The sequence below is a fragment of the Pseudophryne corroboree genome, chromosome 5, assembly GCF_028390025.1.
Source record: "Pseudophryne corroboree isolate aPseCor3 chromosome 5, aPseCor3.hap2, whole genome shotgun sequence".
NCBI lineage: Eukaryota > Metazoa > Chordata > Amphibia > Anura > Myobatrachidae > Pseudophryne > Pseudophryne corroboree.
The window spans coordinates 289168549-289195697 of NC_086448.1; the positions used below are offsets into that span (position 1 = coordinate 289168549).

Sequence of the window (27149 nt, forward strand, 5' to 3'; positions counted from 1 at the left end):
CTCTGGAGCTCAGTACACCCTGGCATTCTGCATTTTTATTACATGAAAGGCAGTTTCCATCTACTGGACTAACACAGGAACTGGCAATTGTAATAATGTAGGGAGGGTAGAGTACATAGGGCATATTTATATGCTGCCTGTGTTCACAAACGTCCGATATGCTTCAGTGTCTGCAGAGGGGAGCATCAGCACATAGATACTGTGTCTACCGAAGGGGAACTAATTGCTAAAAATGTGTGAGAAAATTGATTACATGTCTAGGTTAAATGACCTATTGTTGAATATTCTATTTAATTAGGCTACAAAATAAACCCTAAAATATACCATCTACTGAAATAGCTGTATTTTCCTTCCAATTTATTTGCACTTCACCACAAATATTTGTTTTTTTTCATTACCAGTTATTTATGTAGCACATACTTATTCTGCAGCACTTTACCGATCATTAATTTGAGCCTGATTCAGGTTCGGTTCTGTAAAGTATGCTTTCATATGGTAATGCAGCAGGAGGAGTTTGATATAAGGAGACGCCTTCTGCATGTATGTGTGCTCTAGTGCTGCGTGCTAGGCCCAGCTGCCACCTGAGGATCCCTGAGTTTACGCAGACAGGCAGATTTCACGCCATCGCTCAGGCCAGGAAATCTTGGCCTCTACATTCCCACAAAACAGAGGTGACACAGCTCCATTTTGCAAAATGGAGACCATCGCCTCCCTGCCCCCAAACAGCTGCAGATTGTCAATCACCTGATGTCTGCAGCCACTTTGCGAGCGACAACACAAGATTCGTACTGCATATGCACAGTACAGGTCCTGCGCATGCGTAACATCGGTACAGTGTGACTTTACCCATGTAGCGACCAGACCTAAATCAGGCCCTGTATTCTCTACCACATAGTTGCTCGTACACTTTATGGTTAAAGTATATTTCATTCCTTCCTTCACTCAGCTAACATTAATAATATCCCCTCACCACTCCACCTCCATTTACAGCTCTATAAAAGTGAATAGACATAAAGTTGTGCATCATTGTGTTTAAGTACTGCATTAATATTACCCACTCATCTTCTTTAAGAACTTTTTTTATTTGAATAAACATGAACTTTGATCTGTGGTTTTTCCTTTTCAGAAATTTCTTAAGGACTGATTAAGCATGTCAGATAACATAGCATAAATATGATGACTAAAACATAACCAAAGAATTGTCTACTAAAAGGCCTTTAGCTGGATCAGACGATAACGTAAAATCTACTTAATTTAATGTTCCCCTTGTAAGTGAAGTAGTTAAAACGAAGTAAAACGAAGTAAATGTTATCTAAAATCTGTGTGATGGTTTCCTGCCTGAAGTTATAGGGTAAATGTATCAAGCCTTCTAAAAAGTGGAGAAGTGGACGGACGAGTGGAGAAGTTACCCATAGTAACCAAACAGATTTTATATAACATTTATTAAGTATATTCTTTATGTAGATATGTAGAACTTAATTGGTTGCCATAGGCAAGCTTGCACTGGCCCACAGGTGTACAGGGGAAACCACCGGTGGGGCCCACCTCCTGCTCTAAGGATTAGGTTGTAGACTGTGCACATGAATTATACATTATACATATGTTACCTTATACTGGACTATGGTGTATTTTCTAGATTGCATTGCTGATAGGTAATCTGGTACATTATCATGCATGCAGCATCTGAATTTACTGTATATATTTATGAAAGGGCCCAGACATTGCACTCTCTTATCATTAGTCAAACCATTGAAGTGGCAGGCCACACCCCCTCTGGACTGGCTACACCTCTAAACATGGGCCCCTACCACTGCATTCCCCCGGTGGGCCCTACATGCCCCAGTCCGACACTGGCTATAGGGGACTTGTCCAGCCTTATGAAGACTTTAAACATCTCACCCATAGCCACCCAGATGGTTGCAGAAGTGCATAATATCATCCTGAAGCCTGTTACATGTGTTAGCTGCCTATGTGACTTCATTATAAACCTTTTAAAAAATCTAATGTGTCCTGACTGCTGTTGCGTGAGCATCAGTCTCTTTCTAGTCCACGGTGCTCATAGCTTACTGTTATATAGGAGAGCAGTGCTTCTTTCTGCTGCGGGGTACACTGGGCTCCACAAGTCTGGACAATAGGGTGTAGAGTAGGATCTTGATCCGAGGCACCAACAGACTCAAAGCTTTGACTGTTCCCAGAATGCACAGCGCCGCCTCCTATATCACCCTGCCTCCCAGCACAGGAGCTCAGTTTTGTAAGTTGATGCTGCAGTGAGCAGGCACTTAACAGAGGGGCTGCTCCATGCAGCCCTAAGAAAAGCTTTTTTCTGAAGAAAAAGTGAAGACTTCAGGGCAGCAGCGGTGGTAAATGTCTTGTGACATTCTCTGCTGCAGCTCCAGCTCTCCCCAGCAGCGCTGTACACTCCCGAGCCCTGGTTGCCGGGTACCTACAGCGGAGGCTCCGGTTTACTTCACGTTAGGCACACACGGCTGGGGCTCTCCAGGATCGCGTGGCCGCGCTTCGGGAGGTGGTAAGTGGGTCCCGCTTGGGGGACCCAGTCTTTATCGCGATCCGGCGCGGTCAGTGGGAGGCGGGCCGCGCGCGCTCGCGGTGGACACTGTGGCAGTACACGCGATCCCACTAGATCACCAGGGCATGGGCGCAGGACAGGTTTTCTCTCAAAACCGATTTTAATATTGCCCACAGTACCCCGTGGTTTTGCCAGCAAGGGGGATAAGGCTTAGACCTGAAGCCCCTCCCCCAGCCCCAGGGCGCCATTTCTAGCAAATGTTCCCGCCCTGGAGCTACATCTCTGTCTTTTCCTCACTCCCTGTCAGTGTCTGCGGCACCATTAATCCTCAGCTCACTGTTCCTGGGACTGCTTGGGCAAATCCTCCTCTGTAAAGCCGCCTGGTTGTCAGCGCTGTGCCTTTACATGACACTTAAGTATTCTACCTGCCTTTTTAGTCAGTGATAGTTAAGAAAGAGTGCATTTAGTCAGGGGTTTATAGTACAATTATCCTGTGATATACATCCAAATCTTACTGTGTAGTGTTATATCTCTTGACTATTTAGCTATACAAGCTAGTCCAGTGCAGTATTATTGTTATTAATAACCTCTGCATTGTACAAACTGTGACTATTGTGTGTGCATTTGATAGCTGAGTGGTGTCCATCTCGTGTCTTTCACTCGACTTGCTATCCCTATATTCTATAACCTGAGGGGGCTTGGTGCGTCAGGTGTTATTTAATATAGGATTTTCACAAAGATATACTGTATTACGTATTTTTCTCTGTGATTTAGTCACCATATCTCTCCTTTATCTCTGCTGGTGCTGACTACACTGCGCAGGGGTTTGGGTTTAGAGATATAGTGCTGCTAATAATTGTACTGTGTTGCCTCATACTGCAAGTTATATCATGTCTACTTCTGAGGGTAACGGTTCTGGGGCTGAACACACTGCCGGTGTTGCTGAAGCCACAGACCCATATGAGGAGAAAATAGCAGCTGTGGGCTCTGGTTCTGGGGGCTCTTTGCCCCCCCCAGTGGGACTGTGGCAACGGAGGTACATACTGACCCTCCGTGGGCCACTTTTTCCACGCTTCTGCATACGCTAGTTCACAAACTAACACCCCTTATGGGACCCCCAATGACGGTACAACCGTATGTGGTCCCTGCAGCTAACCCGCCGTGGGCGGATGATTTATCTGCTCAATTAAAGAAGTTGAACCAGTCCTTGACTACTAAAAAGTCTGACCAACGCTCGCCTAAGTCCAAGAGGCCCTCTAAGCGAGCGCTTGTCTCCTCACAATCCACTGCTGTCACTGACACCATCGTCTGATGAAGACAGCACATACACTGACCCCACATGTTCTGACTCAGATACGGCTGATGGGGAGGGTAGTTCACATGTGGATGTTCCTAATCTTTTGGAGGCTATTAAGTTAATTATGCAGATTACGGATGATCCCGAGCCATCCGTTCCTCTTAAGAAACCAGATAGGTTCAAGCGTCAGAAGGTGGTTAAACAGGTTTTACCTCACACTGACCACCTAGTGGATATACATCAGGAACCCTGGCAAAGCCCGGGTACGAAGTTTGTGCCTCAAAAGAAGATGCTGGCTCGCTATCCCCTCGTGCCAGAGCTGTCTAAGAATTGGGAAACGCCTCCTCCAGTGGACTCACATGTGGCTAGGATGGTGGTTTCCTCAGCTCTACCTGTCAGTACCGTCACATCTCTAAAAGAGCCTACGGAAAAACGTGGAGGGTTGTCTGAAAGCGATTTACACCCTCATGGGTGCTGCACAAAGGCCCACTATTGCAGCTACATGGGCTGCAGAGGCTATTGAAGCATGGGCCTTGGAGTTGGAAGCTGAAATCTCCTCTGACCATGCTAGACAATGCTGGTCATTGTCACAGCTTCTCGATATATTAAAGAGGCAGTGTCACAACTGAGGGTCTGGGCTGACAGGAGGAAGCCTCACTTGTAGGGGCTGGGATAAACTTAAACTTGGAAGGTTTAATCAGACCCCTGGACATGTAAGTGTAGTGGAGAAGGATCACCCGAAGGTGTGACCATGACAACCAGGGTTTAAAAGTCAATAAAAGTTTATTAACAAACTCTGTATTTTGCACAGCAGTAAATAAAGAATAAGCAGTGATAAAATGGTACAGTTCCTGGATCACTAAGACCTTGGCTGGAGCCACAGAGCACTGGTAGGATATGGATCAGATGTTAAAGTCCCATAGATGGATTGTCCTTACCAGGCTGTCACAACTGAGGGCCTGAGCTGACGGGAGGCAGCCTCAGTTGTAGGGGCTGAGATGTACCGGAACCTGGGAGGTTGTATCAGACCCCTGGACATGTAAGTAACATGAATAATAACTGCCCGAAGGCGTGACCACGACAACTTGGATAAAAGTCAATGATGTTTATTATGACAACTCCGCAACACAGCAGCAGTAAAAGAAAACGTAAAAGTCAGCAAAGAATAAATACAGTTCCTGGGTACTACAGGATGGCAGGAGCCACAGGGCACTGGTAGTGTGAGATAGTTCTTATAATCTTCTAGATGGAAAGTCCTTACCAGGCCCGACTGTAGCAATGGAGATAACCCAGGATTGTGCCAGCTGGTGTTCCAGGAAAAGCTGGGTTGCTGAAGATAAAACGGCTGCTGTGGATACTGGCTGGAACCAGACTGTTGTTAGCACGGAGTGGATACTGGCTGGAACCAGTTAAATAATAAATGAACTTGGGAGCGATGAAATATGAACTGAAATGTAGAACTTGAGAGCGGAGAAATAATAATACCGGTGGAGAGTGGTAAAGTGTAGAAAGGACACCGGCCCTTTAAGAGAAGCTGTACTCTGCTGGAAGCTGAGCTGGAAGCAGGTAATGTTGTAGCTGGAAACAGATGAATCCACAATGGATTGGAGAGTCAGGCTACACCGCAGGTGGAATGCTGGTGCGGGTCTCTATGGTGGAAGTCTTGAGACAGGAGCTGGAACCTGGAAGACAATCACAGGAGAGAGACAAACAGGAACTAGGTTTGACAACCAAAGCACTGACGCCTTCCTTGCTCAGGCACAGTGTATTTATACCTGCAGCAAGGAAGGGATTGGCTAGGCAATTATGCAGATTATCAATACTGAGAACAGATTGGTGGAAATGATCAGCTGACAGAATCCAAGATGGCTGCGCCCATGCAGACACTTGGAGGGAAGTTTGGTTTGTAATCCATGTGGTAATGAAAACAGTAATGGCGGCGCCGGCCACCGGAGACAGGAGGCGCCAGGCTGACAGATGCACATCCAACCACGCGGACACAGCGGAGGCCGCGGCTGACGTAATCGCCACTCAGACACTCTGCATGCAGAAGTTCAGGGACGGCGGCGGAGGCCGCGGGAGACGCCATGCCAGGTGTAATATGGCGTTTACTGTGACAGCGTCCCAGAGTGACAGGAGAGGATACAGGAATGTACACATCAGGATAACAGATGGGATCCGGTCCTGGAGCGCTGAGCCAGCCTTAGGAGGCATCTGATGGGTAAGAAATGGCGTCCAGATACCCGGATCGTGACAGCACCCCCCCTTTAGGAGTGGCCCCAGGACACTTCTTTGGCTTTTGAGGAAACTTGGAATGGAATCTCCGGACCAAGGCAGGAGCATGGACATCAGAAGCATTGGTCCATGAACGTTCCTCAGGACCATAACCCTTCCAGTCAATAAGATATTGTAGTTGACCGTAACGGTGACGTGAGTCCAGGATCTTGGCCACTTCATACTCAACGCCTCGTTGAGTTTGGACTTTCGGAGTTGGAGGAAGTGAGGAATGAAACCGATTCAAGATCAGCGGTTTCAACAGGGAAACATGGAATGTCCTGGGTATTTTTAAGAAGGGAGGCAACTGGAGTCTGTAAGCAACAGGATTGATGACTTGTTCAATCTTGAAAGGACCGATATAGCGAGGTGCAAACTTCATACTGGGAACTCTTAACCTCAAATTCTTCGTGGATAACCATACCCGATCACCCACCTTGAGAGCAGGAACTGCTCGACGCTTCTTATCCGCAAACTTCTTGTACCTGAACGATGCCTTGAGCAGAGCTGATCGTACGCTCTTCCAGATATTGGCAAACTGATGCAAGGTGATATCCACTGCGGGAACAGAAGTTGCTGGAAGCGGTTGGAACTCAGGGACTTTAGGGTGGAATCCAAAGTTAGTGAAGAATGGTGTTGAAGCAGATGAAGAATGATACTGGTTGTTATGACAGAACTCGGCCCAGGGAAGTAATTGAACCCAGTCATCTTGAGAGGAGGACACATAGATGCGGAGGAAGGCCTCCAAGTCCTGATTCACCCTCTCGGTTTGACCATTGGTCTGAGGATGGTAAGCCGTGGAAAACTTTAGCTTGAATTGGAGGACTTGACATAAACTTCGCCAGAATTTGGCTGTGAATTGAACTCCTCGATCTGAGATAATTTCTTCAGGAAGACCGTGGAGTCGGAAGATCTCTTGTATGAATACTTGAGCCAACTTGGAAGCTGACGGAAGACCGGTGAGAGGAATGAAGTGTGCCATCTTGGTGAACCGGTCAACTACCACCCAGATGGTATTGAACTTGTTGCACATGGGTAAATCTGTAATAAAATCCATCGACAAATGGGTCCATGGTCGACGGGGAACAGATAGTGGAACCAGTTGCCCCGCAGGCGACTGGCGGGATACCTTATGTTGAGCACACTTTGGGCAAGATGCAATAAACTCCAAGACGTCCTTTTTCAGAGTTGGCCACCAATAGGACCTAGAGATAAACTCCAGGGTTTTTTGGATACCTGTATGTCCGGCAAAACGGGAAGCATGGGCCCAATGCATGAGCTTCTTCCTTAGCATCGGTTTCACAAAACTTTTCCCTGATGGGGGCGTAGAGTCCATCCCTACTGTGGAGAATGCCAACGGATTTATAATAGGATGCTTGTCTGAAGACTCTGACTCATTTTCTTGCTCCCATGAGCGGGAAAGGGCATCGGCCTTGCGATTCTGAGAGCCCGGACAGAACTGGAGTTTAAAGTCGAACCTGGAAAAGAAAAGTGCCCATCTGGCCTGACGAGGGTTGAGACATTGTGCGCCTTTCAGATATAAAAGGTTCTTGTGGTCTGTAAGTATGGTGATTGAATGAGAAGTTCCCTCCAACAGATACCTCCACTCTTCTAGAGCGAGCTTGATGGCTAGCAACTCCTGGTCGCCAATGGCATAGTTGCGCTCAGCTGGGGAGAACTTCCGGGAGAAGAAACTGCAAGGGTGTAAATGGCCATCTTTAGCCCTCTGAGATAACACCGCTCCTACTCCAACGGAGGAGGCATCCACCTCTAAGATGAAAGGAGAGTCGATGTCAGGCTGTTTCAGAACAGGCGCAGAGATGAACCTTTGTTTTAAAAGATTAAATGCTTGCATGGCTTCTTCAGACCACTTGGACGGGTTAGCACCCTTCTTAGTGAAAGCAGTAATAGGCGCCACAATGGTGGAAAAGTCTCGTATAAACTTTCGGTAATAGTTGGCGAACCCTAAGAACCTCTGGACCCCTTTGAGGGTTAAGGGTACCGGCCAATTTTGGATTGCTTGTAGTTTCTCAGGATCCATCTCTAGTCCGGAACCGGACACAATGTACCCTAGAAACGGAATGGACTTGACTTCAAAGACGCATTTTTCTAATTTGCAATAGAGATGATTGACACGGAGACGGGACAGAACCTCTTTAACCCAAAAACGATGTTCCTCTAAATCGTTGGCAAAAATGAGGATATCGTCTAGATAGACCACGACATGACGGTATAGAATGTCTCTGAAGATCTCATTGACAAAATGCTGGAAGACAGCTGGAGCATTGCTCAATCCGAAGGGCATGACGAGGTACTCATAATGTCCGTCACGGGTGTTAAAGGCGGTCTTCCACTCGTCACCCTCACGGATCCGGATGAGATTGTATGCACCTCTCAAGTCCAACTTTGTAAAGATGGTAGCTCCGCTAACTCTGTCAAAGAGCTCAGTAATCAGGGGTAAAGGATAACGGTTCTTGATGGTAATGTCGTTCAAACCTCTGTAGTCGATGCACGGCCGCAGACCACCATCTTTCTTTTTTACAAAAAAGAAGCCTGCGCCGGCTGGAGAAGAAGAAGGTCGAATGAACCCCTTTGCTAGGTTCTCTTTAATATATTCCTCCATAGAATGCGTCTCAGGCAGAGACAACGGATAAGTTCGGCCTCGAGGTGGAACCTTCCCTGGAACGAGATCAATCGGACAGTCCCATTCTCTATGAGGAGGAAGGATATCAGCAGAAGCTTTACTGAACACATCCGTGAAATCTTGATATGGAGGAGGTGGAACATCAGACGACCTGGGGGAGGAAGAACAGACAGGCAATACTTTAAACAAACATGTCTCAGCACAGGAGGAACCCCATGCCAGGATTTGCGTAGTCGTCCAATCAATTGTAGGATTGTGAAGACGGAGCCATGGAAGGCCCAGGACCACAGGATGTGTGGCTCTTGGAATCACTAAAAAAGAAATAAGTTCGGAATGAAGAACTCCCACTCTCAGACGAACTGGTAGAGTCCTTAAAGAAATAACTGCATCAAAAATTTTGCTGCCATCCACGGCAGTCAAAGAAATGGACGAAGGAAGTCTCTCGGTGGGTAGGGACCACCGTTTAACATAGGCTTCGGTAATAAAGTTCCCAGCTGCTCCGGAATCAAGGAGGGCAATGACGTTCCGATAACGTTGAGCAACTTGAAGCGAGACTGGGAGATTACAATCTTGAGGAGATGGAGAGGAGATCATTACTCCTAGCCGGCCCTCTCCTTGGCGAGCTAGGATTTGGAGTTTCCCGGACGTTTGGGACAGGCATTAATGGTGTGAGACGGAGCTGCACAATAGAGACAGAGAGACTCGGAGAGACGTCTTCGGCGCTCAGCAGGAGTTAAACGGGAACGGCCAAGTTGCATGGGCTCATCTTTAGATGGTGACAGTTGACGAGGAGGAGGAGCAGAAGATTTTGGAGCAGATGATCTTCCACGCTCAGTTGCTCTCTCTCTGAAACGTAAATCAACTTTCGTGCAGAGTGAGATTAGCTCATCTAACTTAGAAGGTAAGTCTCTGGTAGCTAACTCATCTTTAATACGCTCAGATAAGCCATGCCAGAATGCAGCATACAGGGCCTCGTCGTTCCATGCCAGTTCGGATGCCAGGATCTGGAACTGTATCAGATATTGTCCTACAGTACGTGACCCCTGGCGTAAACGGAGAATCTCGGATGAAGCTGAGGTTACCCGGCCTGGCTCGTCGAAGATGCGCCTGAATGTTGACACGAAGGCAGTGTAGGAAGATAGCAGGGTGTCGGACCTCTCCCATAACGGTGATGCCCAATCAAGGGCTGAGCCACTGAGAAGAGAAATAATGTAGGCAATTTTTGTACGGTCACTGGGAAAATTGCCAGGTTGTAGCTCAAACTGAATCTCACACTGGTTGAGAAATCCCCTGCAGAATCTTGGAGATCCGTCAAATTTTGCTGGCGTTGGAAGATGAAGACGTGGAGCAGAAATGGGTAAGGTGGGTGGGGTTATAGCTGGAGTCACTGTGGTTGACGCACCAGACGCGCCTGATCCACGGAGAGTTGTCTGAATCCCATCCAGCCGAGTAGAGAGATCCTGGAGACAGCGGATGATGTGGCCCTGTGCAGCCTCCTGATGTTCTAGTCGGGCTGCCAGTTCTTGCATCGGCCTGGCCGCTTGATCCTGGTCTCCGGCTGGATTCATTAGGTCAGTGCTTACTGTCACAACTGAGGGCCTGAGCTGACGGGAGGCAGCCTCAGTTGTAGGGGCTGAGATGTACCGGAACCTGGGAGGTTGTATCAGACCCCTGGACATGTCAGTAACATGAATAATAACTGCCCGAAGGCGTGACCACGACAACTTGGATAAAAGTCAATGATGTTTATTATGACAACTCCGCAACACAGCAGCAGTAAAAGAAAACGTAAAAGTCAGCAAAGAATAAATACAGTTCCTGGGTACTACAGGATGGCAGGAGCCACAGGGCACTGGTAGTGTGAGATAGTTCTTATAATCTTCTAGATGGAAAGTCCTTACCAGGCCCGACTGTAGCAATGGAGATAACCCAGGATTGTGCCAGCTGGTGTTCCAGGAAAAGCTGGGTTGCTGAAGATAAAACGGCTGCTGTGGATACTGGCTGGAACCAGACTGTTGTTAGCACGGAGTGGATACTGGCTGGAACCAGTTAAATAATAAATGAACTTGGGAGCGATGAAATATGAACTGAAATGTAGAACTTGAGAGCGGAGAAATAATAATACCGGTGGAGAGTGGTAAAGTGTAGAAAGGACACCGGCCCTTTAAGAGAAGCTGTACTCTGCTGGAAGCTGAGCTGGAAGCATGTAATGTTGTAGCTGGAAACAGATGAATCCACAATGGATTGGAGAGTCAGGCTACACCGCAGGTGGAATGCTGGTGCGGGTCTCTATGGTGGAAGTCTTGAGACAGGAGCTGGAACCTGGAAGACAATCACAGGAGAGAGACAAACAGGAACTAGGTTTGACAACCAAAGCACTGACGCCTTCCTTGCTCAGGCACAGTGTATTTATACCTGCAGCAAGGAAGGGATTGGCTAGGCAATTATGCAGATTATCAATACTGAGAACAGATTGGTGGAAATGATCAGCTGACAGAATCCAAGATGGCTGCGCCCATGCAGACACTTGGAGGGAAGTTTGGTTTGTAATCCATGTGGTAATGAAAACAGTAATGGCGGCGCCGGCCACCGGAGACAGGAGGCGCCAGGATGACAGATGCACATCCAACCACGCGGACACAGCGGAGGCCGCGGCTGACGTAATCGCCACTCAGACACTCTGCATGCAGAAGTTCAGGGACGGCGGCGGAGGCCGCGGGAGACGCCATGCCAGGTGTAATATGGCGTTTACTGTGACAGCGTCCCAGAGTGACAGGAGAGGATACAGGAATGTACACATCAGGATAACAGATGGGATCCGGTCCTGGAGCGCTGAGCCAGCCTTAGGAGGCATCTGATGGGTAAGAAATGGCGTCCAGATACCCGGATCGTGACACAGGCCTGTCTGTAGTAGTGAGGATAGCCGAGGAACATGTCAGCAGATGTAATTCTTGGAGCTGGATCACTGTAGCTGAAAGGACTGCTGTGAATGCTGGATGGAACCAGCCAGATGATGAAAACACGGAGTGGATGCTGGATGGAACCAGCCAGGTGATGGGATGAAGCTAGGGAGCGTGGATACTGGAAAGATGAAAGGTGGTTACCGATGGTTTGTGGATACTGCTGGTATGGAGGTATCAGTTGGAACAACACCGGCACTTTAAGGAAGCTGGATACTGCTGGAAGCTGATCGCTGGAAGCAGATGGTTTGTAGCTGGAAGCTGGAGTAGTCACGGAGGACTGCAGAGTCAGGCTGCACCGCAAGATGGAAAGCAGGTGCGGGTCTCTTAGTGGCTGCTGGTAACAGGAGCTGGAAACCTGGAGAAACAATCACAGGAGAGAGAGAGAGAGACTGGAACAAGGTTTGACAACCAAAGCACTGACCACTTCCTGGCACAGGATACTTATACCTGCAGCAAGGCAGGCATTGGCTGGGCAATTATGCAGATTCCAGAAGCAGCGGATTGGTGGAAACTGAGGCATGTGATTGAAACCAACATGGCTGCGCCCATGTTAGCACTTGGAGGGAAAGTTAGTTTGAGAAACCATGTGGAGACTCGGCAGCAATGGCGGCGCAGACCGCGGAGGGCAGGAGACGCCACACTGGCAACCTGCACACTGGAACCACATGGATGACAGCGGGGATCGCGGCAGACATGAAACGCCACACTGACAATCAGTAATCCGGAAACACAGGAGCGGCGGCCGCAGAGGCTGGAGACGCCAAACGTGATGACGCTGTGACAGCGTCTCAGAGTGACAGGAGGGAGATGTAGAGCATGGACATCAGTAACACAGGTGAGATCCGGCCCTGGAACGCTGAGCCAGCCTCAGGAGACATCTAAATGGCAAATAATGGTGTCCAGATACCCGGATCGTGACAGGCGGCTTCTGATGCCGATATCCTAGTACAGGTTGAGTATCCCATATCCAAATATTCCGAAATACGGAATATTCTGAAATACGGACTTTTTTGAGTGAGAGTGAGATAGTGAAACCTTTGTTTTTTGATGGCTCAATGTACACAAACTTTGTTTAATACACAAAGTTATTAAAAATATTGTATTACATGACCTTTAGGCTGTGTGTATAAGGTGTATATGAAACATAAATGAATTGTGTGAATGTAGACACACTTTGTTTAATGCACAAAGTTATAAAAAATATTGTCTAAAATGACCTTCAGGCTGTGTGTATAAGGTGTATATGAAACATAAATGCCTTCTGTGCTTATATTTAGGTCCCATCACCATTATATCTCACTATGGTATGCAATTATTCCAAAATACGGAAAAATCCGATATCCAAAATTCCTCTGGTCCCAAGCATTTTGGATAAGGGATACTCAACCTGTAGCCAAGGCCTCTACTATGTCAGTCCTGGCCCGCCGGATATTGCGGCTGAGATCCTGGTCTGTGGATCTGGACTCAAGAAAAACCCTGGAGGTACTCCCTTTCAAGGGAGATATTCTGTTTGGGGAGCACTTAAATAAGATAGTGGCTGACTTGGCTACTGCCAAAACTGACTGTCTGCCTAATACAGCTCCTTCTGTGTCGAAGGCCAAAGGCACGTCCTTTCACCCCTTTCGTCTTTCAGGAAAAGCAAAAGGTCAGGCGTACCATAAGCAGGCCCGCACTTCCAAACCTGGTAAGCCGAAGCCCAAAAGAGCCTGGGCCGCCCGTCAGCCAGCTGCCAAGACCGATAAGCCTGCCGCATGATGGGGCGGGCCTCCCCCTGGGGGATCCCAGGGTGGGGGGCTGGCTTCTAGGGTATACCCAGGAATGGTTGAAGACCACTTTAGATGCCTGGGTACGGGAAGTCATCACTCGAGGTTACGCCATTGCCTTCAAAAACCGACCCCCTCATCGATTTTGCCAGACAGACGTCCCGTCGGACCAGACAAAGGCAAACACGCTGCATTCAGTGGTACAAACCCTCCTGGATACAGGAGTCGTAGTACAGGTGCCTCTTGCTCAGAGGGGCCCGGGGGTACCATTCTCCGCTATTTCTTGTCCCGAAACCGAATGGGTCCTCCCAGCCCATTCTCAACCTCGAGGCACTGAACAGGTTTGTGAAGGTTTCCAAGTTCCGTATGGAAACCCTACGCTCTATAGTTCTGGCCTTGGAACCTTGGAACTACATGGTCTCCCTGGACATACAGGATGCTTACCTGCATATTCCTATAGCAGTGTCACATCAACAATACCTGAGGTTCGCTATTGGCAACCTACATTACCAGTTTCGGGCGTTACCTTTTTGGTTTAACAACGGCTCTGCGAGTCTTCACCAAAGTTATGGCGGTGATGACGGTGGTACTCCGCCGTCAAGGGGTCAGGATACTGCCGTATCTGGACGACTTGTTAATCCTGGCAAATTCCCCAGATCTTCTCCTGTGTCATCTGGATATGACGGTCCGGTTTCTACAAGCCCACGGGTGGCTCATCAACTTGAAGAAATTCTCCCTGGTCCCTGCTCAGAGCATGGTGCACCTGGGGGCGCTGTTGGACACTCACAACCAGCGGTTGTTCTTGTCTCAGGAGAAAGTCCTGAAGCTTCAGGACAGGATTTGTTGCTTCCTTTCTCGTCCGCAAGTGTCGATACATTCGGCGATGCAGGTGCTGGGCCTCATGGTGTCAGCATTCGACATGGTGGAGTATGCTCAATTCCAATCTCGCCCCTTCCAGAAGCTGGTTCTAGCCAGGTGGGACGGCCTGCCTCACCGGATCAGGTCTCAAATGATATAATTGACTCCGGAGGTCCGTCTGTCGCTGCTCTTGTGGCTCCAGGACCAACAATTGTGCAGGGGCCGTCCTTTCTGGATATCCAACTGGGTCCTGTTGACAACAGATGCCAGTCTAAGAGGTTGGGGCGCGGTTCTGGAGCAGCACTCCTTACAGGGTCGGTGGACCAAGTAGGAATCTCTCCTCTTGATCAACATTCTGGAGTTGCGGGCTGTCTTCAATGCGTTGAACCTGGCCCAGCATTTAATTCAAAACCGTCCTGTTCAAGTACAGTCGGACAACGCCACCACAGTGGCTTACATAAATCATCAAGGCGGCACTCGAAGCCATTTGGCAATGAAGGAAGCCTCACGGATTCTACAGTGGGCAGAACGCCATCTGCCGGCAATATCAGCGATATTCATTTCGGGAGTCCTGAATTGTGAGGCGGACTTTCTCAGTCGTCAGGACGTGTATGCAGGCGAGTGGGGCCTCCACCCAGAAGTGTTTCAACTCCTTGTAGAAAGGTGGGGTCTTCCAGTTCTGGATCTGATGGCGTCTCGACACAATCACAAGGTTCCGGTCTTCGGGGCAAGGACAAGGGATCCTCAAGCAGCATTCGTGGATGCGCTGGCGGTGCCGTGGAGGTTTCGGCTGCTGTACGTGTTCCCTCCGATGTCACTCCTGCCCAGGGTAAGTCGGAAGTTCAAGCAAGAAAGGGGAACTTTGCTTCTCATAGCTCCGGCGTGGCCCAGACGGCACTGGTTCTCAGACCTGCAAGGCCTATGTTGCGGGCCCGGAAACCGGCTTCTGCTCGGATTTACCATAGGGTCTGGCATTCATTCTTTGTTTGGTGCGCATCTAACAATTATGACGCTTCCAAGTTTAGTACAGCCAAACTTTTGGCTTTTCTGCAGCAGGGCCTAGATTTAGGCCTGCGTCTGGCCTCCCTCAAGGTTCATATTTCTGCCTTGTCGGTGTGGTTTCAGAGAAAAATTGCGACTTTACCTGATGTTCATACTTTTACTCAGGGTGTGTTGCGTATCCAACCTTTCAGAAAACAAAAAAATGAAAGGCCTGCGCTTTACGCTATTTGATGTCCAAGCTGCTATGGGGGTAAAAAAGGGGGGGAATCCACGTTTCCCAACAACAATACAGTACACAAAAATAACCTCCAAGCGCTAAAGTCTCAAATAGTGCACTTATAATAATTATACACTCTTGATTTTAAGTTGAGATTTTTTTTATTGTTTTAAAAGTTTTATCATATATATATACATAAATTCATTTATTATATAAATTAATAAATTGCATGAAGTTCAAATAGCTATTACAATCCACGTCTTTGGTGAAGGTTCTGGTCTCTATTTTGTTGTCATTTATAAATATGGTTAGATCTAGAAAATTAACACTAGAATTACTAATTTCCTTTGTGAATTCCAGATTAAACCTGTTGTTATTAATCAATTCAAAGAAGTTCTCTAGATCAATGGTGGTTCCATTCCAAATGAGAATGACGTCAATATATCTCGCCCACAGGACGATTTAATTTAGATATATGTTGTTCTTCCATATATGTTAATTTTCCCACTGAGCGAGAAAAAGATTAGCATAGGAAGGTGCAAAGTTCGTACCCATGGCTGTTCCCTGGGTTTGAATATAGCACTCATCTGTATACCGGAAAAAATTATGATTTAAAATGAAGTGTATTCCTTCCAAGATAAAATCAATTTGGTCTTTTTTCAAACTGGATTCCTTTGTAATAATCTTTCGTACATTTTCCATCCCCTGATCATGTTGTATTGAGGTATACAGTGACTTAATGTCACATGTGGCTAATAAATAGGTTTCTTCCCATTTAATCCCATCTAATGTGTTTAGAATCTGTGTAGTATATTTAATGTAACTTTTTTTATTTATTACAAGTGGTTTTAGAAAGACATCTATATAGCAGGACAGATGTGATGTTAATGATTGAATTCCTGCTATTATTGGCCTTCCAGGGGGGTTATTTTATTATTATTATTATTATTATTATTATTATTACAAGTAAGTCTTTTGTGAGGAGAAAACAACTTGTTAAAGTGATTTCTAACCATTTGGTTAAGAAAGATTTGGAAGATTTATGGACCCTTCTTTTTGAATTTTTGAATTTTTAACAATTCCTAAAAAGACATTTTAAGATCAAATAACAAATACCCTATACCTTATAAGGGACATATTCACTTGGCATGAAACAAGTTGCTGCTTTTTAAGGTGAATAATTCGCTTAGGCGTGTCACCAATTAATATATGTTTAATGTTGTATTGTTTTTACGTGTAGTATACCGGTATTAGGACTCACTTTTTTTCTATATTTTAAATTTATGAATATATATTTTTTTAACTAATTATTCATGCAATTTATATATTTATATAATAAATTAATTTATGTATATATATATGATAAAACTTTTAAAACAATAAAAAAAATCTCAACTTAAAATCAAGAGTGTATAATTATTATAAGTGCACTATTTGAGACTTTAGCGCTTGGAGGTTATTTTTGTGTACTGCGTATCCAACCTTCCTATGTCCCGCCTGTGGCTCCTTGGGACTTGTCGGTGGTTTTGGAGGCATTGCAGTAGCCTCCATTTGAACCTCTTGGTTCAGCTGACCTTAAGTGGCTTTCCCTTAAGGTGGTGTTCTTGCTGGCTATTGCCTCTGCTAGAAGAGTGTCGGATCTGGGTGCCTTGTCTTGTAGTTCCCCATATCTGATTTTTCACCGTGACCGGGCGGTTCTTAGGACTCGTCCCGGATATTTAGCTAAGGTGGTTTCTTCGTTCCACCTTAATCAGGAGACTGTGGTTCCAGCCTTTGTCTCTCCTGATTTGTCTCCCAAAGAGCAGTCTTTGGATGTAATACGGGCTCTCCGTATCTATGTGAAGAGAACTGCTTCTATTTGAAAATCTGATTCTCTTTGTTTTGTTTGAATTTCACAAACGTGGCTGGCCTTCTCACAAGCAGACCCTGGCCAGATGGATTAGAATGGTGATTGCACATGCTTATGTGAAGGATGGTCTGTCAGCTCCTGCTCACATTACGGCCTATTCTACTCGGTCTGTTGGATCTTCTTGGGCGGCCCACCGTGGTGCGACCCTTGATCAATTGTGCAAGGCGGCTACGTGGTCCTCCGGGAACACGTTCATAAGGCTCTTTGCCTTTGATACTGCCGCTTCCCAGGATGCTTCCTTTGGACGCCGGGTTCTTGTGTCCGCTACAGTGCGTCCCCTCCCATAAGGAACTGCTTTAGGACATCCCCATTGTCCAGACTTGTGGAGCCCAGTGTACCCCGCAGCAGAAAACGAGTTTTATGGTAAGAACTTACCTTTGTTAAAACTCTTTCTGCGAGGTACACTGGGCTCCACAAGGCGCCCACCCTGACACACTTAGCTTCAGTGGCTACTAACCGTTGTCGTCTCTTTTCCTGCTACTGCATTGGGCTGGTTAACTAAAACTGAGCTCCTGTGCTGGGAGGCGGGGTGATATAGGAGGCGGAGCTGTGCATTCTGGGAACAGTCAAAGGTTTGAGTCTGTTGGTGCCTCGGATCAAGATCCTACTCTACACCCCATTGTCCAGACTTGTGGAGCCCAGTGTACCTCGCAAAAGGTAAGTTCTTACCATAAAACTCGTTATTGTGGATCCCCTGAGATATTGGTATAGACTAGTTACCAGCACATCAAAATGTGCGTCCCTGAACGGAGCAACACTTCAATTGCTCTGTCAGGCGCCATCTAGTGGCTACCGGCGTGCAAAATACTTGAATACCCCCCATAGAGGTGTGGAGCTGTGTTAGCCTTTTATTAGATAGGATCATTTCTGAAAACAAATATGGGGTGCAGACAGTAGTTTTATTTATGTGAGCTAGCAAAATATAGTGTTCACTCTAGAAATTAAATGGGGCAGGGCACCGGACTCTGGGGGCACATTTGCGTGCGTGCGCGGCCGAAACGGGGGGATGCCATGCAAATTAGGGGGCGTAGCTATGGCTACGTTATTTTAGTGGGCGGTGCGGCCCACAGACGCTGCTGTAGGGGAGTCCGTTGCCGGCGGCGTCACTGTTGGGGGCGTGCCCAGCACCTCCGTCGATGCTGGGCTTCCCCCAGCTCTCTACCATAGCGTGAATGGACGCACGGCATCTTTACACGCTGGGAGGGCAGGAAGCGGGCGGCTGTTCTAGCAGGGCGCCGCAAAAGGGGCAGGGCGGGTTTTGCCTTTTAAAAAACGGGCAGGGCGCGGCGCCCTGCTAAAACAGCCTAGAGTGAACACTAGAATAGAGAATATCACAACGCGGAACAGCCCCTATTTAATAGCTAAACCATGGTGTTCATTTTGAGACAGTCTTTATAGTAAGAAATTACCCATCTATATTGCAGTACTGATGTATTAATTAGCTTTTCTAAAAAGTAAGTGATGTACAAAGTTCTGTTTAATAATGACTTTATTAATATTTATTTAATTCTGGCAAAAAAAAAAGTAGTTTTCAAGTACTCTTTAAGTATATGTCATAATATCTCAACATCAACAGCTGACTACAGACATTTCCATTTTCTGCCTTTTTTTTTTTTTTAAATATATGTTTATTGAGAAGGAACATGCAATAAAATACAAGTTGTATGTCACAATGCTGGTGAGAAAACAGTCAACCACTGCAAGGTACAGAGATTGCCAATAAAAGAGTTGAACAAACACTTTAAATAGTATAAGCAAGGTTATGTGGACAGTCAACCATATAGTTCAAGCAGGAGAATGTAACATCAGTCTATCAAATTTTTTAAAAGGGTGGTGAGCCTTTAATGAGGGATTCCGTATTATACCATGTTGTTAATCGAACTACTTTGCGCACATATTCCCTGGTGGCAGTTGGTAGCGTGAGTAGGTAGGGTAACCAGATGGCAAAAAATGTTGGCGAGCGCGACTCTGCGTCTAGGGAACAATCAACCCAATCCATTTGATATAGGTATGTTAAACGTGGTAACATGAGGGAAAGGGGTATCGGCTGATCGAGGCTGTCCCGAAACGTGTTGTAGATACCTTGTGGCGCTGCCCACCCCCTCGACATTTGGCGGACTATTTTCCTGATTGCCTGGAAGGGAATTCGATCAAAGGAGCCACCAGCAGGGTATTTCCCGGGGTACCCTGCCTTTATTTGACACATGCGGCTCCTCCACCTGCATCGGTAGGATCACATTCCCCCCATGGCCTGTTCCTAGTCCACCACTTGTTTTTTTATGTATTGCTTGTTTTTAGACATTGTATGCTAGTATTGTATTAAATTCCATTTTATTTACCATACCAGTGTGTTTCAACATACACTTTCACACCTTGGTATTATCCACATACATAGGTGACCGTAAGAGAGACCAGCGCCATTGTAGAGAGAGCACACCCCCTTTTTCATTTTGCACTTTTGTACTGAGCCCTTAGGGAGCTCTGGCACTCTCCACACGGCCAGCTGTCTCAGTCCTATACAGCGCAGACTTGCTACTCCCGCCCTCCAGTTTGCACTAATTAATACCTCAGTCTGTTTTATTTTACCATCTGTGCTAAATCATGGATATACTTAAAAGATTGGGGGTCATTCCGACCCGTTCGCACGCAACGGTTCTTCGCTGCGGTGCAAACGAGTCTGCAATGCGCATGCGCGGCAGAGAAGAAAGCGGTTACAGCGGTGACTGCAAGAAGATGGACAGCAAGAGGGCGTTCCGGGGCGTCAACTTACCGTTTGCTGCTGTTTTCGGGGAGTGATAAGTAAAATGCAGGCATGTCCAGGCGAACGGAAGGAGGAGGTGTGACGTCAAAGCCAGACCCATCATCGCTGGATCCGTCGCACAGGGTAAGTACGTACAGGGCTGGTCTTGTTTTGAGTGAAACTGTTTTAGCATAGCAGGGCTGCACAAGCGAATGCAGCCCTGCTATGCTAAACTACACTACCCCATAGGCGGAGATTAGTTGATCGCACCAGCAGCAAAAAAGTTGCTTGGTGCAATCAACTCGGAATGAGGGCCATAGAGCGTTACAGTGTTTTGAGGGCCGCGTTTTGGATCCTCTGGCTTATTATGTACAAAATGAGTGATGTCACATAACTGAGATAGCCTGTTCTGCTTTGGAGATCTACTTAGTGTGTAGCTGGAGCCTTGTATAATTATATATGTTGTGTATTTTGTCATTCTTATTCTTTTTGTTTTATTTAATGATGTTCCATAAGTATTTTTATTTTTTAAATATCAGATCATTGTTTTTAAAATTTGTGCAAGCATAGTGTATCACCTAAGGCTCAAAGCTGTTAGTCTATGAGCATACATCTGACTGTAGTAGCTGTTGGCACCGAAAGGTTAAAATAAGTGAATTATTGAACATAGAAAATAATTATCTACTTTAGTTTTGCGTCTGGTGATATATGACAATAATACGGTGGGTCCAACCAGACATTAAAATTAACACTTCCCTGTACAAAGTGTTTTCTAGTCTTTCCTTGATAAGGAGTAGGTGGGCTACCATTTTTACAAAGACACAAAGGGCACATGGGGGTATATTTACAATTCCCATTGATTGTTATTGATTTTAAATTGTTCTAAATTGATATTGAGTTTCAGGGGCTATAACTCACATGTACTAACAGATGGTTTTAAGGATTAATTTTTCAATTTTAGTACATGTTTAAGCCCTAAAAACACAACTTTGCTTTAGATTGATAAAAAAGTATATAAATTGACCTTTAGTAAATATACCCCCTGGTGCTGCACAGAACTTAACACTGTCTATATCATGGTAAACTGCTTAGCTCACTCCCATGCTCCCAAGACAATTTACATTTTGAATACAGAATTCATTAAGTTATATTTTTACTGCAAATGGGTAATGTGGATAAGATAATGATTACTGTATAGATACATTAATATAAAAGTAGATGTTTGTGAGTGCAAGCAAGGAAAATGTTATTTCCCAATACTAAAAAAATACAAAAATCGAACAGATATATCCTTTGCTAAACCACTGTACTGCTTAATACCGCCAGTCTTGCTCAGTTTAATAAGAGCTTGGAGAGTGAAAGACAATCTCTTCAGATCCCTCCCTTCCTTCCCATGTGCTGACCTACTGTATAGTCGTGCAGGAACATAGCTGGCACAGAACCAGGAAGGATCATCTTTACTTATTGTGATCAGTGAGAAGAAGAATGTTTAGTGCTTACCATAACAGCTGTCCCAACATGAGACTAACAGTAGCTGGCTTAGATACTGTCGCTGTGAATAGTGGCCATAAGAATTGCTACCACGGAAAATTTGCATACATTTTTAAATAGACCCCAAAACCTCTGAATTACTACATATGTTATTTGACTGGCCCAATATGTCCACCGAGACAGTAAGAGTCTTTGGGGATGGTGGAGAGCACCCTCTGTGCATGATGGAGATGGGACAGGCCATACAGGATTATTACAAGGTCTTCTATTGTGCACCTTTATCTTCTGTGACCTTCAAATAGACAGTGTCATTGCATAGGACTGTTGTCTAATTGACATTCTATTTTTATTGAATGATGGGATCCTTCTACTTTGAAGAATAGCTACACGAAAGGGGTGGATTTTTGCAAAAGGCCAAAAAAAGAAGACAAGCTCTCTTTGGGAACACACTTTTACTTATCTGTGTTCTTTTACTAATATACGTGTTTAAGTAATAATATGTAAAGATGAATAATTTTATAATGAATAACTTTATTTCATGATAGTGCTAAAATAGAGGTGGGAAATACAGAAAATTTGTCCTATTTTGTAAATATTAAAGAATTGTTGGCCAAAATCCAATTTGTACGTCAATTCCAACTTCATATAAAACCCTCTTTAAGAGAGTATCTTGTGTGGGAATTTATCCTCTTTTTGTGCTCATTTGAAAAATATACAATCTTAAATGGTGGTTGGGAAGAAGCATAACATAAGTAATGAGAGAGAGCTTTTAGTTGTCAGGTTAATAATAACATTAATAATGTTTTGCTTTAGGCTTTATGCAGGATCACCCATCATGCCCCCACAGCCTTCCAGAGCGTCATTGAGAAAGTGGGACTTATGTCGGTGATAAACATTTTAGTGACTGGAATAGCCAAAGTGCAGCAGTACATGCTGACCATGTTTGCTACAATGTTGTCATCTGGAATTCATCTACAAAGACTTACACAGGAGAAGGTAAGAAATGTTTGCTGACAAACCTCAGTTGGTGGGATATTATGTATATATTGAAATAATAGTTTTTTTGTTTTTTTTTAAATACATGTCATAGTTTGTAAGACAAGCTGTACTCTCTAGAATAATGAGCAGCAGTGGGAAGTATATCACATGATTCCTAGCGTCCAATCAAAAATTGATACTATGCACTTTATAGCACTGCTTACATTAATTGTTACAGTCGTAGTCTTAGTTCTTTAATTTTTGCTCCTCTTGCTGGTCAGTCAATCTATCTTACGCAATCATTATGAATTCAGTTTTAAGTAGGAGATATCCCGTTTTATGACTTATTGTGGTAGATACAAAGTTGCCTCAAGCAACACAAAATGGCTACTAGTAATAAAATATAAGGCTGCGTTTGGCATCTAAACTCCACTGTGTATCAGTGAAATAGGCCTACTTTTCCACTTTTCTCCTTAGTCTGTAAAGGAAAAAAAACTTCCTGTCAAATATTATCTTTCTTGTAAGTAAGGCAATAATATGGATTAAACTGTTTGGTCACAAACCTGTCACCACTGTGTTCACATAAGCCATAACTCTTCCCTCTCACAAGGGCTATAATGTATTGTGCTATTACCTTGCTTAGGAAAAACTAATAGAAAAGAACACCATAAATTGTATTTGTATTGTTTCCAGAAAATATATTAGAGTGACTTTCTTGGACTTGCTGAAAATGGCAAATTGCACCTTCCGGCCATGCCAGACATAAAATAAACGGCTTCGATATAATGCAGCACTGGACTTAATGACTTACCCTTTAAAGCCTTTATGACACACTATACAGTGTAATTTTTTAAATGTTAACCAATACATGTGCAAAAGGGTCATTAGAATACATAGTAGACATTCACACCAGTTAGTGCATGAGAACCCATCATTTTGCAGGAAAGGAATGTTGAATATTTTCTCTTATGATAATAAATGTGTTACAATGCCACACCTCTACTATTATCTAATAACCATTTACCTTTGTGTTTAATAAAAGACAGAGAACTAGAAAATAATGTTACTTGTACCATTTAGTTGCATCATTTAAAAATATGTTCTAAAATGTAACAGCCCAATTATTATTATTATTATTATTATTACTATTATTATTATTACAATAATTTTGAATATTGTAAGTTAGTTAAATGTGTGCCTTATATAACCGTAGAGTCGCGCTCCAGAGACCTTCTTCTGTATGATAAAGAGGCAGGTATAAAACACAATGCTTAAACATAAAATCTATACAATTTATTTAAGATATAGATGAGTTATATGGATAAAACTAATTAATAAGTGTACAAAATATACATATAATTCCCTCTTTTTTTGTAAAAAACAAACAAGATCCTGCTGGTCGATAATTGAATAAATGGGATTAGTCATATCCATAGAACTCATCTATATCTTAAATAAATTGTGATTAGATTTTATGTTTAACCACTTGCCTGGCAGGGTCGCATCAGATGCAACCATGCCTGCAAGTGCTTTATCTGATCTGATGCGACCAGTCAGATAAACTGTATTAGCAGCGGCAAGGAAGGGAAATTTTCCTCCGCTGCTGCTGTCAGAGGGACCGGAAGGTTCCTCTGCCTTCCATTACCCAGCTCCCAGTGTTGCCGTGCTGCCGATCATTGGTGGTCGGTCAGCGCTGCAGGATCCCCCACCCCCAGCTGCTGCAGACAATAGCAGCCACTGGTAAGTGTAAAATATCGCCCCCAAGCCACCACCAGATCCCCCATGTGTACCTGGCAGCTGTCTGGGCTCCAAAAACTAAAGTTGTGATGTTGCCGGTGGTCACGGTGTTCCCAATCGATGTTTCAATGTTTGGGGGGGAAAAATCCTTTTTTTTTTTTTTTTTTTTTGCTAAAATCATTTAGGATAGATTTAAATTCATATTCTTCACGTAATTCACTCATAAAAAAAAAAAAAAAAATTCTGAGCGGTTTTTGGAGAACAAAATTGTCAGCTAAGTGGTTAAGCATTGTGTTTTATATCTGCCTATTTATCATATAGAGGGCCTAATTCAGGTTGGATCGCAGTAAGTGATCCAACCGCAATTTTTGAGAAAAAGATGCGGGTGCATGCGCAGCACCTGCCTTGCGCATGCGCCCGCATTTTCTGCGGGGAGCCCACAGGAAATGCGATCGCCCCTGCCTGTCAATCAGGCGGGGGGAGGGGGGCAATGCACCATTTCCAGGGAGGAGACAGAGCATTGTGGGGGCGTGTCGGGGGCATGATCATGGCGGCTGCGTGACATCACATGCAGCCGCTGCGATCACGAACATGGCGGCGGGATTCCTGCGGGCGCAGCTGTGCTGCGCCAGCAGGAGGCTTCCACAGTCTTCTAACAAGACACACATTCATGCGAAAAACACTCAGTGCCAGCCGACTCACACAATGCTGGGAAAGGATTTTTGGCATGACTGCAGCAATGGTATATAAGGACACATTTGTATGTCAGACTTTTTTTTGTAGATTAGATAAAAGTGAGGTAAAGGAGTGAGAAATATTAGCTGATGAGGATTTGTTAGGAGACAGTAATGGGTTCCTATAAAGATCCTGGAATCGTGGCAGAGCTTAGACTAGTTGCCCATTATCCACCTCGCCTCCAGAGTAGAGATGAGCGCCTGAAATTTTTCGGGTTTTGTGTTTTGGTTTTGGGTTCGGTTCCGCGGCCGTGTTTTGGGTTCGAACGCGTTTTGGCAAAACCTCACCGAATTTTTTTTGTCGGATTCGGGTGTGTTTTGGATTCGGGTGTTTTTTTCAAAAAACACTAAAAAACAGCTTAAATCATAGAATTTGGGGGTCATTTTGATCCCAAAGTATTATTAACCTCAAAAACCATAATTTACACTCATTTTCAGTCTATTCTGAATACCTCACACCTCACAATATTATTTTTAGTCCTAAAATTTGCACCGAGGTCGCTGTGTGAGTAAGATAAGCGACCCTAGTGGCCGACACAAACACCGGGCCCATCTAGGAGTGGCACTGCAGTGTCACGCAGGATGGCCCTTCCAAAAAACCCTCCCCAAACAGCACATGACGCAAAGAAAAAAAGAGGCGCAATGAGGTAGCTGTGTGAGTAAGATTAGCGACCCTAGTGGCCGACACAAACACCGGGCCCATCTAGGAGTGGCACTGCAGTGTCACGCAGGATGGCCCTTCCAAAAAACCCTCCCCAAACAGCACATGACGCAAAGAAAAAAAGAGGCGCAATGAGGTAGCTGTGTGAGTAAGATTAGCGACCCTAGTGGCCGACACAAACACCGGGCCCATCTAGGAGTGGCACTGCAGTGTCACGCAGGATGTCCCTTCCAAAAAACCCTCCCCAAACAGCACATGACGCAAAGAAAAAAAGAGGCGCAATGAGGTAGCTGTGTGAGTAAGATTAGCGACCCTAGTGGCCGACACAAACACCGGGCCCATCTAGGAGTAGCACTGCAGTGTCACGCAGGATGGCCCTTCCAAAAAACCCTCCCCAAACAGCACATGACGCAAAGAAAAAAAGAGGCGCAATGAGGTAGCTGTGTGAGTAAGATTAGCGACCCTAGTGGCCGACACAAACACCGGGCCCATCTAGGAGTGGCACTGCAGTGTCACGCAGGATGTCCCTTCCAAAAAACCCTCCTCAAACAGCACATGACGCAAAGAAAAAAAGAGGCTTTTTACTGATATTTGGTGTTTTGGATTTGACATGCTCTGTACTATGACATTGGGCATCGGCCTTGGCAGACGACGTTGCTGGCATTTCATCGTCTCGGCCATGACTAGTGGCAGCAGCTTCAGCACGAGGTGGAAGTGGATCTTGATCTTTCCCTAATTTTGGAACCTCAACATTTTTGTTCTCCATATTTTAATAGGCACAACTAAAAGGCACCTCAGGTAAACAATGGAGATGGATGGATTGGATACTAGTATACAATTATGGACGGGCTGCCGAGTGCCGACACAGAGGTAGCCACAGCCGTGAACTACCGCACTGTACTGTGTCTGCTGCTAATATATAGACTGGTTGATAAAGAGATAGTATACTCGTAACTAGTATGTATGTATAAAGAAAGAAAAAAAAAACCACGGTTAGGTGGTATATACAATTATGGACGGGCTGCCGAGTGCCGACACAGAGGTAGCCACAGCCGTGAACTACCGCACTGTACTGTGTCTGCTGCTAATATATAGACTGGTTGATAAAGAGATAGTATACTCGTAACTAGTATGTATGTATAAAGAAAGAAAAAAAAAACACGGTTAGGTGGTATATACAATTATGGACGGGCTGCCGAGTGCCGACACAGAGGTAGCCACAGCCGTGAACTACCGCACTGTACTGTGTCTGCTGCTAATATATAGACTGGTTGATAAAGAGATAGTATACTCGTAACTAGTATGTATGTATAAAGAAAGAAAAAAAAAACCACGGTTAGGTGGTATATACAAT

General features: G+C 45.2%; 1 protein-coding gene across 4 annotated transcripts in view; it reads left to right on the plus strand.

Moving 5' to 3' along the window:
* Window positions 1-27149, plus strand: part of ULK4 (unc-51 like kinase 4) — a 1561547-nt gene that overhangs the window by 626053 nt on the left and 908345 nt on the right. For all 4 annotated transcript variants that reach the window (XM_063922404.1, XM_063922401.1, XM_063922403.1 and 1 more), the window contains one exon: window positions 22499-22681. In XM_063922404.1, the coding sequence (XP_063778474.1) occupies window positions 22499-22681 (183 nt within the window). The remainder of the gene's footprint in view (window positions 1-22498; window positions 22682-27149) is intronic.